Source organism: Hibiscus syriacus, unplaced genomic scaffold (assembly GCF_006381635.1).
Source record: "Hibiscus syriacus cultivar Baekdansim isolate YM2019G1 unplaced genomic scaffold, ASM638163v2 tig00110387_pilon, whole genome shotgun sequence".
In the NCBI taxonomy this organism is placed as follows: domain Eukaryota; kingdom Viridiplantae; phylum Streptophyta; class Magnoliopsida; order Malvales; family Malvaceae; genus Hibiscus; species Hibiscus syriacus.
In genome coordinates this window covers 255,358-267,483 of record NW_024062717.1, presented here as the reverse complement: position 1 = coordinate 267,483, position 12,126 = coordinate 255,358, and the positions used below count along the sequence as shown (strand labels likewise).

Below are 12,126 nucleotides of genomic sequence, written 5' to 3'. Positions count from 1 at the left end.
TCTCCATAGAACTCTTGAAACTAAAAATCATATCAATTTTTGAAACATGTTCTCAATCCTTTCTAACACTTCTAACCCCTTAATTAAACTCTTAACAAGTCAAATATATCTTTAAAAATCCAAATACAATCAATTTCAATCAATTATCTTAAAAACCCATTTTACTAAATCACCATTAAATCCTTAATCCCTTAGTTTCTACACATCTTTAAGCTTCCTTAAACTTCTATATCACCCAAGAACTCAAGACCAAATTAGAAATGAAAGAAAACAATCAATTTTGAAATATCTTACCTTAGCATGGAGAGTCTCAGTGGAGAAAGGAAGAAGAGAATATGAAGAGAAGAGTTTCAAGACTTTTTTTTTTCCTTTTCTTTAATTCCCAACATGCTTAAATACCCTTTAAAAATAATTTTTTAAAATTCATTACCTTCAAAAATATCATATTGCCCCTCCATTCTTCACAAGTTGATAATAAGTCCTAAACAATAATTTCTAAATCAATCCTTGAGCTTTTCAAGTTATCAAAATTAGACCACTAACTTTTAAATCCTTACACTTTAGTCACTGACCCAATATTTGAGGTATTACAGTGTGTGTGTGTATATATATATGTTTATCGTATGAACTTTTCTTATGACTAATTTCATATTATATTGTTATATGTATTTTAATGTTATTTTAAATATGAAAAGAGTTTCTGAATACGATATGTAGCCGCCTAGATTTGGGTATAACGTCTAGGTCAGGTCTAGGGGTAACAATAAATATACATGTGCCAAGTTACAAATCAATAAGCATCAAAGATTTTTCCTTTTGAATCCAATTGTTGTAGATTGAGAAATATTTTTGAATGTGAAGATACATATATATTAACAATACATGATGCAATAAAATAACCTGAATGTTTGACAGTATTGTCAAATTTGTCTGTATTGTTATTTTGGAGCATGAAAACCGTTAGTCAACTGACGATCAACAAATGGTGGTGACCAAGCAAGAACACACGGACCCAGATACTGATGTGGCATGTCCAGGTAATGATAGATGATGACATGGCACTGCCACGTCAGAATTTTAAAGAAAAATTAAAATATTATTCTTAATATTTATTTAATATTTTTTGTCCAATAAGATGATGACACGTGTAAACATCATATTGGTTTAAATTTAAACCAAACAAAACATGTTTTTGTGGGGAATTGAACTTGGGCTAGTATGCTTGAAATCACAACACCTAACCACCAAGCCAAATCTTTCATTTGTTTATCTTTTGCAACACAAAATATTTAACATATACGTTATGTCTCTCACACATTTAACAAACACCTTCTTCATCCCCTGTTTCAATTATATTACTATAACATACTCTTTTTCTTCTTGGTAAATGTCCCAACCACATGCTTGCTTTTCATCTTCAAAATCACCTTCAGAAAGAAAAAAGAAATCCAATCTGCATACATATATAAACGTGCTAAGAGGAAATCATAAGTACCTGGCCTGCCCTTTTCAAAATGAAGATTTTTTCTAACCTTTACGGGTTCTTTTGAAAAGTTCACTGCCTTGGCAAGGAGCTCTTGGGTACAGGCAGTGAAGAGAGGGTCTCCGACAGTGAGTTCTTCGCTGTAGTTGTGGTTCCTATGGTCGGAATTATTTCCTTTACCACACAATCCACAGGTTAGTCCTGTCTTCGATGGAAGTACCGCTGCTATGTTCCATACTTCCTTTAGTGTCACTACTCCACGTAAAGGTGCAGATGAAGGAAAGAAGGGAAAATCATAGAGAAAACATATTTGAAAATCACGAAATAGAGGAGAATGAAAACCATTTTTCAAAAAAACCAAAAATCATAGAAGGAATCCACAACTATTCGATCAATAAAAAACGAATAAAACAACCATTTTTAAAAGAAAACCCAGATCAAGAGAGGAAGGAGATAAACTATTAAAAAACCATTCATAAAAACTATCCTCTTCGTAGATGAGTCGTCGTTTTTTTTCTTCACTAGAGCAAGGAGTTTTCTTCGAAGAATCGAAGGTAGTATTTGAAAACTCATCCTGTTCTCTTTTTTGGTTCTCGAAAGGTTGAGTTTTTATGATTCAAGACATGTTTTTGGTTCGATTGAGGGGATAGGTGATTTAGGATTTCGTTTAGAAGTCATGGGTGGTTAAAGCAGGGTGTTTGGCAATTGTTAGCTCCTCATCAGAGCCTTTAAAAGGCGAAGGAGAAGGCTTTGTTCGTGAATTTCTCCGGAGTGAAAGCATGTTTTGTTGTTTGGTTTTAAATTTAAAACAATATTGTGTTGACACGTGCCATCATCTTATTGGACAAAAAATATTAAATAAATATATATATATAATATTAAGAATAAAATTTTAATTTTTATTTAAAAACTGATGTAGCGGTGTCATGTAATCATCTATCATGACATGAACACGTTACATCAACATTAGGGTTCGCGTGTTCTTGCTTGGTCAAGACCATGCTTTGATTGTCAGTTGACTAATGATTTCCATTCAATGAATGTGTTTTTTGACCCAAAATGAAACGTTTGGAGGTTAAATGTTAAAAAAATACGGGTTAATTTGACAATATTACCAAACATTAAGGTTATTTTATTGCATTATGGCAATTAACAACATAAAACTTTAATATGAGATGGATATAAATGATATTTTCAGAATGGATTCAGTTAGTAAAATAAATAATTAACTGAATTTTAAGATCTATGTTTGTGCATCACATTCACTCCCCCCAATAAACTATGTACTATGTATACATATTCCGTACTTTATAAACTTTACTATATTATATATATGACTTCACAAAGCATTTAGTTTTAGTAATATATATATATATATATATATATATATATATAATAATAATAATAATAACAAATCATCAAAACCTAGAAGATTAAGTATTCAAAAGATGAATTTAGAAGAAGATATATCATCAAGATCATCATCCATTGACAAGAACATTTCATCAAGGCATGATAGCGCACTTCCATCTTCATAACTGTAGCTCAAGCTCTGAGCATTGCCCTTTTTCTCTTCAACTTTACAAAGAACCCATTTACTACAATCCTATATATTAACAAGAACAGCTTAATTAGAAATTACATGCATAATTTACCAGATAATAAACAAACTTATTGATAAGAAAGATTACTCACCACTTTTTTGTGTCCCTTTGTTTTGCAAAAGTGTGATGAAAGAGGTGAGGCCCAATTACAAAGATGGTATTCCTGCATCAACCAATTTGTTTTTATGCCGAAGGGAGCTTCACCAATGCAGAATTCGAACAATTTCTTCACTGCAACCTTCTTCCCTGAACCAGAACTGAAGATTGGCTCCTCAATATCCAGTTGCTTCCAATACCCATTTTCCAGGACTCGATTCTCCATCATTTGGCTGAAGAAGAAGAATCGTTTTCCGCTCAACAGCGCCTTCCCTGTTCACTCAACAAAGCCAAAATATCAATGAGAAAGAAACGTTTACAGCAACGAGTAGCAAATACTTTGCATGAAATATATGATCCGTCCACACTTCAAGTCTTCAACTGCAGGTAATTGTGGATGTAATGGATGCTTATAGAATTGAAATCATAAATTAACAACGGTAACATGGCTAGGGGTGCTTATCGAGTAAGCCAAAATATCATTGAGAAAAGAACGTTTACAGCTGCAAGTAGCAAATACTCTGCATGACACTTCAAGTCAACTGCAGGTAATTGTGGATGTAATGGATGCTTATAAAATTGAAATCATAAATTAACAATGGTAACATGGCTAGGGGTGCTTATCGAGTAAGTCGATAAGTTCAACAAAATTTTATTCGATTCGTGCTTGTTAAAAAGAATTGTTGCTTGACTCGACTCATTGATAGTTAAACTCGCTAGAATTTACGTCTTAAAATATATATAAAATATATTAATATTGTATAGAGATTAGTATAAACATAAATTAATAAATTTAAGGGGGAAAATGATTAAAATTGTGTGTGAAAGAATTTCAAAGTCTAAACGCCAAAGTAACAATCTACATATACATCAAAATAACATATTAAAACTAAGGTAATAATCCAAAATTACATCAAACTAACGTATTATAATCATTCTTAAAAAAGTTTAATAATAGATAATAAATCTAAAAAAATAAGATCATTATTGTTTTAAAAATTTTAAAAAAACTAATGAGAGGTTTTCAAACTTATGAGTCGAGTTATGTCTTGCTCGACTCAACTCATTAAGATCTCAAGTCAAGCTTGAATTTGAGTGAATAATTCGAGTCGAGCGATAACCATTCTTGAAAAAAAGTTTAATAATACATAATAAATTTGAAAAATAAGGGAATCGACCTCCTAAAAACTATAAAAAAGATTAATGAGTAGTTCACGAATTTATTAAGTCAAGTCTTGTTTGACTCAATTAAAATTCAAACTTGAATCGAATTAAATCAAGTCGAACTTTAACCAAGTTTTAGTCGAGTCTAGCCTGATCTATTCAACTCAGTTAACACCCCTAAACATAGCAGGTAATAATAATGAGAGAGAGAATAGCTGACCATGTAGTTCCCAAGGGTGAAGCTGATGAAGATGGTCGGGAATGATGTTGGGATAACAAGGCAAGAGGGAGGACTTGGGGTAGAGAAAGTGAAGAACAAGTTCTTCGTCGGTAGGGCAAAACCGGAAGCCTGGAGGGAGGTGGCAGCTGTCTTCCATTTCCATGGCTGTTAATGAAGGAGTGAATACTATTATTTGGGGATTGTTTTGTTTACTTCATATATGTTTCCCAGATATTTATAAAGATGGCGATGATTCTGGGTTGATTTGATCAAAAGGCGGCTGTAAAAGAACCAAAACAAATGGATAATTTGTAGAATTACTGCTTTTTTAAGGAAAAACAATGTGTTTCTTATTTTAATATTTATTTTATGGAGTCTTAGTTTATCACAGGTTATGATTCATCTTCAAGTTTTGATATAGCTTATTATTTTCTGGTGCAGCTTCAGTTTCTTTCACATGAATACCCTAACCCTAAATCATTCAATTCACTTAAGAATTGGGTTTAATTACTTGATAATTGTGATCATTTCATTTAAAAATTTATAATTCTTAACTCATTAAAGGACCTCGATAGTTAAATGAAATTTTATTCTTTTTGGAGGTGTTAAGTTCAAGTAGTTGCATCTGTAAAAATACTACCTTATAATCACATTAGATTATTCGAAAGATATATATATAATTTCATGTTTCAAATTTTTTTTAAAAAAAAACTAAATAGATACTACTTTTTCATTCGATCCGATTTGAGATTAGGAAAGTTTCATTCGACTTGAAATTTAATCCAATTTTAAGAGAAAAACTCATTACGACACACAAATTTATATATGTATATATATGATTCATATTTTCATTAAATAAAATAGACTTAATACATATATGTGTGTCTTAGGGGCGGACTTATGTGGCCCACGAGATAGCATTTGCATACCCATTTTCCTTAAAAAAATACCAACACTTTTATACTATATTAAAACTTAAAATTCTGCACACCCTTTTTATTTTATTTTTGACTTTTCTGCACATTTGTAGTTAAAATTTGTTATCTTTTCCGCACAATTATTTTTTAGTTGAAATTTGTGATCGGAAGCTGTCAATCTATTCCATATTTTTAATTAAAAAACTAATTAAAATAATATATATCATTTAAAAACCTTTCATTTCAGTTATTATTAATACTAAAGCTTCTGTTTTGCGTTCAAACTCACAGACTCCAACCTCACTGCTACTCAATTCTCATTTCTCAGTCTTTTATTTGTGTCTAAACCACCCATCACAACGCCGTTCACCGGTGATTTTCCGGTGAACTTCCTCAATCAAGTCGTCGGTAAGTTGTTGCTCATTTATTTTGGACCCCCATTTCTTAATTCATAGATCCACCATTGGTATGTCTGTGTAGAAAAAGATATTATTATAAATATACCTAAATATATAAGAAATAATTATATAATTATATCAGGTTGAGAAATTTTCACCCTAACATGAACTCAATCCGATCTAACCTTATCTTTAGAAAAATTGAGCCGACCAAATACGAATTGAAAAGAAAAACCTTAGTTTTATAGGATTGAGTCGAACTGGATCAATTCAAAACCTATTAAATTTGAATCCTGTATACATCCCTAATTCAAAAAAATAATATAAATGTTCATATAGTTATATTTTTACTAGATTCAAAATTTAAATATAGCAAATAATTCTCATTTTGAAGGATTTTTTCACTGTTTGACTGAAATCTACAAAATAGTAATAAAATTCTCTTTCTAAAAAAATTGCATTGCATAGCTATCATCAAAAAGGTGGGAAAATAATAAATGAGATGATTTAAGTGGTAAGTAGTTTATATCACTTAAGCACATCTCGAGTTTGAACTTTTATATATGCAGAAAATATCCAATAAAATACTTATTTACTAAAATTAAGTGTGTGACTCGAATCAGTTTAAATTAATTAATAAAATTTTAAGAACCGGAAAAAAGAAAAGAAAAAAAAGGTGGGAAAACAAACAAAATACTTGGCCAAGTAAAATTAGGGGCCGTTCATATTGTTGTAAATGTTTAATAAAGTCAAACTCCATGATTACGATTGAAATAAAAATTCATCATTAGTGTTTTCTTTTCAACGTGTTTTTAAATTTTCAGCACCATCAGCTAATTTCCCAATTGTCTTTTTATTTGCTTTAAATATATCTAGTTGTCGACGTTATTTCCCTCTGGGGTGGCAAAAATAAGTATCGACTTTGGATTTTTTTTTATTTTAAATATTTTGAAATGTGAGGATTTGTTACCAATCATTTTAAGTACGATTAAGACATCATAAAAATCGGGTGATTTTCATAAAATATTTTATTTTTGTCAAAATATTAAGTTTTAGGGTCTGCAAAAATCAAGAAATAGGTTCGGGAGTCGATTACAAGCGGGAATGATTAGCACCCCTACAGCGCCCAAAAATTGGTACCTAGCTGATTACCCTTGTTGAGTTAATCGATCGACGGAATAGGCAAAGAGGGGGTGAATTGACAATAAAAATTTTGATGGAAACTTTTGCAGAAAATTGAAAATATTTGCACATCGATTTAGAGCGGTTCGACTTTCTCAACCAAAGTCTACGCCCACTACCTTACCTATCCACAATAAAGATTTTCCACAAATTCACTAATTTGTCTTTCTTTTGAGGACAAAGAGTAACCTTACAACTCCCTCAAGAATTATACCCCAAATTCTTGAGAATACTCTCTTACAAAGAGAACAATACAAATTTTGCAAGTAAATCCTCACAAGGAAATATGTTTGCACAATTCTATAACAAAGAAAGAACACTCAAGAATAATACAATTGAGCACAACAAGTGTTCTTGAAAGCAAAATTGAATATTGAATATGCTTGAAATTGCTCAAACTTGAGGTTTGATGCGTTCTCTTTGATTCTCTCTTGATTATTGATAATTGTTGTTTCTTGTTGTTGATCAATGACTTCTAAGCTTGTTTAAATACTCCTTGGATCACTTTTGAACGTTGTGGATGATTAGTGGAGTCAATTTAGCCGTTATTGTGTGAAAACAATTAATAAAACAATTGAGGAGCGTGGGGGGTATCGGTACCCCCTTCATAGGGTATCGGTTCCCTGCTGTGTAAAATTCAAATATTTCAACCGTCATAAGATGGGGGTATCGGTACCCTCTTGGGGGGTATCGGTACCCTCCGAGCAATCTGGTTGTTCCGTTTAAGAAATCTTAAGAAAATACTTTTGGCTCGAAATACTTTGTAAAATTATTTAAAAGATTAAAACACATTTTTACACTTGAGTAAGGATTGAAATAAACATTTGAAAAACTTGGAGTAATATTTTGATATTCGAATAGTTTGATCGAATATATATTTGAAAATGTTTTAGAAAATCTTGAAATCCAGTAACATTTAATTTGTTATATTGAAACATCAAAATATTTTTCAACAATCTCCCCCTTTTTGATGTAACAAAACATTGTAGTAATTTTAAGATTTTCTAATTGAAAAACATGTTGAAATCAAGTTTTGAAAAATTACTCCAAAAATTACTCCCCCTTACTCTAATACTTCTCCCCCTTTTTGTTAAATAAAAAAACTCTAAAACGGTTTTAAACAATGTTGTTGAAATTTAAGCCAATTGATAAATGAATAAAACATAAGCTGCTAAGATCACAATCAAGAGAAATGTTAGCCAGTAGTTTCATAATTCAATATTCATAAACAAATGTGCAATGGTAATTGGTCATAATGCAACTAATATGTGAATGATGCAAAAATTAATAAACATTAAGCACAAATTGAAAAATTCAAACCAAGCTAAATATAATAAGTTCAAACATCCAAGTATCCAACAATTCGAACATCCAAAATAAAAACAATCCATAAACATCAAAATGTTTCATAATTCATAGTTCTAAATCTAAAGCAAAACTGGAATAGGCAATGTCTACTCCATCGGAGGATCAGGAGGTGATAGATGTGTCCATATATTGGCCACATCTCGTGTAAGTGCATTGAGTATATCGTATATAGCATTTAATCGGTTATCCATTGCATCACGATTAGCCCGAATCTCTTGTTGATTCTCCAATTGTTGAGTCCACATAGCAGATAAATGAGACTCCATGGATGTAAACCGTGAATCCATTGATGCATACCGGAAGTCGAATGTCTCCATAAAAGATCGAAAATATGGAGGCATTTGATTCTCTTGTTGTGCTTGTTCCTCGTGTTGCTCCGGCTCATCATCGGGAACCTCGTCAATGTTTTGCATCAGCTGTTGAAGTTCGGGATCATCATCCACTCTCGGTGTCGGTGAAGCTCTTGAAGAACTAGCTCCCGGTGTATGCTCAGCAGATCGAATCCATTCCCCGGTATTCTTATCCTTTGTCCATCCCGATCTTGTTAAGGAAATAAGATTAATTTGATTTTTGAGAGGGATGGGGGCATCAAGGCTTACCCTAAACTCGGCTTTGACAAACAGATTACTAAGAAGACAATCGTTAACTAGAGATGTACAAAGTTTCTTATTAGGAACTAGGTTTACGGTTTCAACAATTTCTGAAAAGATAATCTGAGGTAGGTTTATTTTATTATTGTTTTGGATACAATGTATCCACCAAAGATCTAGGGCTCTAAGAGTGGAGTATTTTCCTCCTGATGATCAAAACCACCAAGAGATCATCAGATGAAGAAAACGATCATGGAGATCTATACACTTGCACTCTCCTTTCTTTTATAAGGAGTACCTACCGTTTGTTTTTCATTGTCTAAACCGACATTATCTAATCAAAATGCACGAGCTATGTATTCCGAGTCAATATAGATGAATTTTCCTAGAAGGTAGGATCTAACTCCTATGGTTTTAGTTTTATCCCAATTTTGAACACAAACGGCATTGGAATAGAATATTCGAACAAGCTGATGATAAACTATTGGTTCGAGTTCAAAATGTTTGTCGAATTTCCATTCTTGTAGGATAAGAAGATATCTAAAATCTATTTCTAACATAGCTTGAAGAGATGGAATTCATTCTTCCCAGATTTTGTAAGACTCAAAGTATTGAGAATACCTAAAGAAGAGATTTTGTCTACGATCGAATTCAATGAAGCACGAATTACGGATAGTCATATTAGGATCATCGGGATTTGGAATTTATTGGATAGGAGGTGGATTTAGAGGTGGGTTAGGAGATTGGTTTGATCGACTAGTGGAGGTTCTAGGGCGTTTGTGAGACATGACTTAAGGAAAATGAAATAGAGTAACTTGCAATTTTAAAACACATGTATGCAATAATATCAATCCCAAAACTCAAATGAGTCATCAACATTCCAAGGTTCTCTAAAACAATTCTAATGGGCAAGTTTTGAAAACCGAGTTTGAAAAACAAGGTTTGAAAATCAATAAATGTATAATTTTTCATGAAAACAACATAATTAAATCAAAAACAACAATTTAGAATCAAAACAATTTTTTTAATAATTTCAAAAAATTTCAAATAATTTAAAAAATCTTGTGTTTTTGATGAAATTAGTTGTAGATTATAGTTATAAACTAAAGTCTAAGCAATGCCCAATATCTATTTTAACCTAGAACTAATTAAAACTAGTCCTATGTTCAAAATCAATAAAATAGAGGGTTTAGACAAATTACCTTGAAAAATGAAGATTGAGTTGATTTTGATGTTGTTTGCACGAAATTAATGATAATGGCAGGTTTAGGAGATGAAATATGAAGTAATCCAACTTGTTTTTGAAGATTTTAGCGAAAATGGAGATTAGGGGTGATGAAGAGAGGGAACGGAGAGAGAAAGAGTGAAGAGGGTTTTGAGAGAAAGAGTAATTCTGGACGATTAAAAACCAGACCCCGTGGAGGGTATCGGTACCCACTCAAAAGGGGGATCGGTACCCCTTCAAGGGGGGTATCGATACCTCCTGCACTAAAATGCTAAAAATATGATTTTAAACACTTAGAATGCTAAATTAATCAACTCTAGTGGTATTGGCAACTCATATTACGAAAAATTAACTATGTTCAATCAATCAAATCTATCATTAAAATCTATTTGAACATATGATCAATTTTCACTAAGAATTATAAACTCCCCCTAACTAATAGCAAAAGAGACAATCAAAATATTTATAATCATTTTTCATTTATTCTTAAAAGTGCTAAAATTATCTTAAACACTAAGTGAAGATAGGTCAGTTAAACCTAATTCTCTCCTAAGTGTCCAAAATCTTTCTTTGTCTAAAGGTTTTGTAAAAATATCCGCTAATTGGTGCAAAGTATCAACAAATTCTAGAACTATATCTTCCTTAGTGACATGGTCTCTAATGAAGTGATGTCTAATTTCAATGTGCTTAGTTCTAGAGTGTTGGATGAGATTTTTTAGTGAGACAAATAACACTAGTATTGTCATACTTGATAGGTATGGTACCTACTTAAATTCCGTGATCAAAAAGTTATTGTTTCATCCATAAAACTTGTGCACAACAACTACCCGCTGAAATGTATTCCGCTTTAGTAGTAGATAATGCAACACAATTTTGTTTCTTTGAAAACCAAGAAATCAACATATTTCATAGGAATTGGCAAGTACCGGAGGTGCTTTTCCTATCTATTTTGCATCCTCCATAATCCGCATCAGAGAAAGCATGCAAGCTAAAACTAGAGTCTCTAGGATACCAAAGTCCTAAACTAGGAGTGTCCTTAAGGTATATAAAGATTCTCTTAACAGCTAGTAAATGCGATTCCTTAGTGCATGATTGAAATCTAGCATATAAGAAAACACTAAACATAATGTCTGGTATACTTGCGGTTAGATAGAGCAAAGACCCAATCATTGACTTATACAATTTAACATCCACACATTTACCTCTTTCATCTTTGTCAAGCTTTGTTGATGAACTCATTGGAGTGGCATGAGGTTTTCCATTTTCTAGTCCAAACTTCTTGAGCATATCCTTGACATACTTAGCTTGATTGATGAAAATGCCATCTTTTCTTTGCTTGATTTGAAGTCCCAAGAAAAATGAGAGCTCCCCCATTATGCTCATCTCGAATTCACTCTGCATTAGCATAGAAAATTCTTGGCAAAGAGCATCATTAGTAGAACCAATATTATAGAACATCAAATATTATATCATCGCATAAATTTGAACTACTGATAAATCTTTACCATTATGCTTTAAAATCAATGTAGTGTCAACCTTCCCTTTTAAAAATCCTTTTTCAATTAAAAAGTTTGACAATCTTTCATACCAAGCTCTAGGAGCTTGTTTTAAACCATAAATCGCTTTTGTCAATTTAAAAACATGGTTTGGAAATTTTGAATCTTCAAAACCAGGAGGTTGTTCCACATACACTTCTTCTTTTATAAAACCATTTAAAAATGCACTTTTGACATCCATTTGATATAATTTAAATTCATTGAAGCATGCAAATGCTAATAACATTCTAATTGCTTCCATCCTAGCTACGGGAGCGTATGTTTCATCATAGTCTATGCCCTCTTCTTGAGTATACCTTGAGCAACAAGTCTAGCCTTGTTTC

General features: G+C 31.9%; 1 protein-coding gene across 1 annotated transcript; it reads right to left on the bottom strand.

The window, feature by feature from the left end:
• Positions 1 to 2,892: 2,892 nt before the first annotated feature.
• LOC120122660 (NAC domain-containing protein 104-like) lies at positions 2,893 to 4,757 on the bottom strand. The gene is made up of 3 exons (XM_039141779.1): positions 4,568 to 4,757; positions 3,179 to 3,456; positions 2,893 to 3,089 (listed from the first exon to the last, which is right to left on the bottom strand). Exons 1-3 carry the CDS (start codon positions 4,728 to 4,730, stop codon positions 2,925 to 2,927), a joined length of 606 nt encoding a protein of 201 aa, XP_038997710.1. The 5' UTR covers positions 4,731 to 4,757; the 3' UTR covers positions 2,893 to 2,924.
• Between the last annotated feature and the right edge of the window lie 7,369 nt (positions 4,758 to 12,126).

Coding starts and splice junctions, on each gene's coding strand:
- LOC120122660 (XM_039141779.1), bottom strand. CDS start 4,730: ATGGAAATGGAAGACAGCTGCCACCTCCCTCCAGGCTTCCGGTTTTGC. Junction 3,457..4,567: donor TCACCCTTGGGAACTACATG/GTCAGCTATTCT, acceptor TTGAGTGAACAG/GGAAGGCGCTGTTGAGCGGA. Junction 3,090..3,178: donor CAAAGGGACACAAAAAAGTG/GTGAGTAATCTT, acceptor GTTAATATATAG/GATTGTAGTAAATGGGTTCT.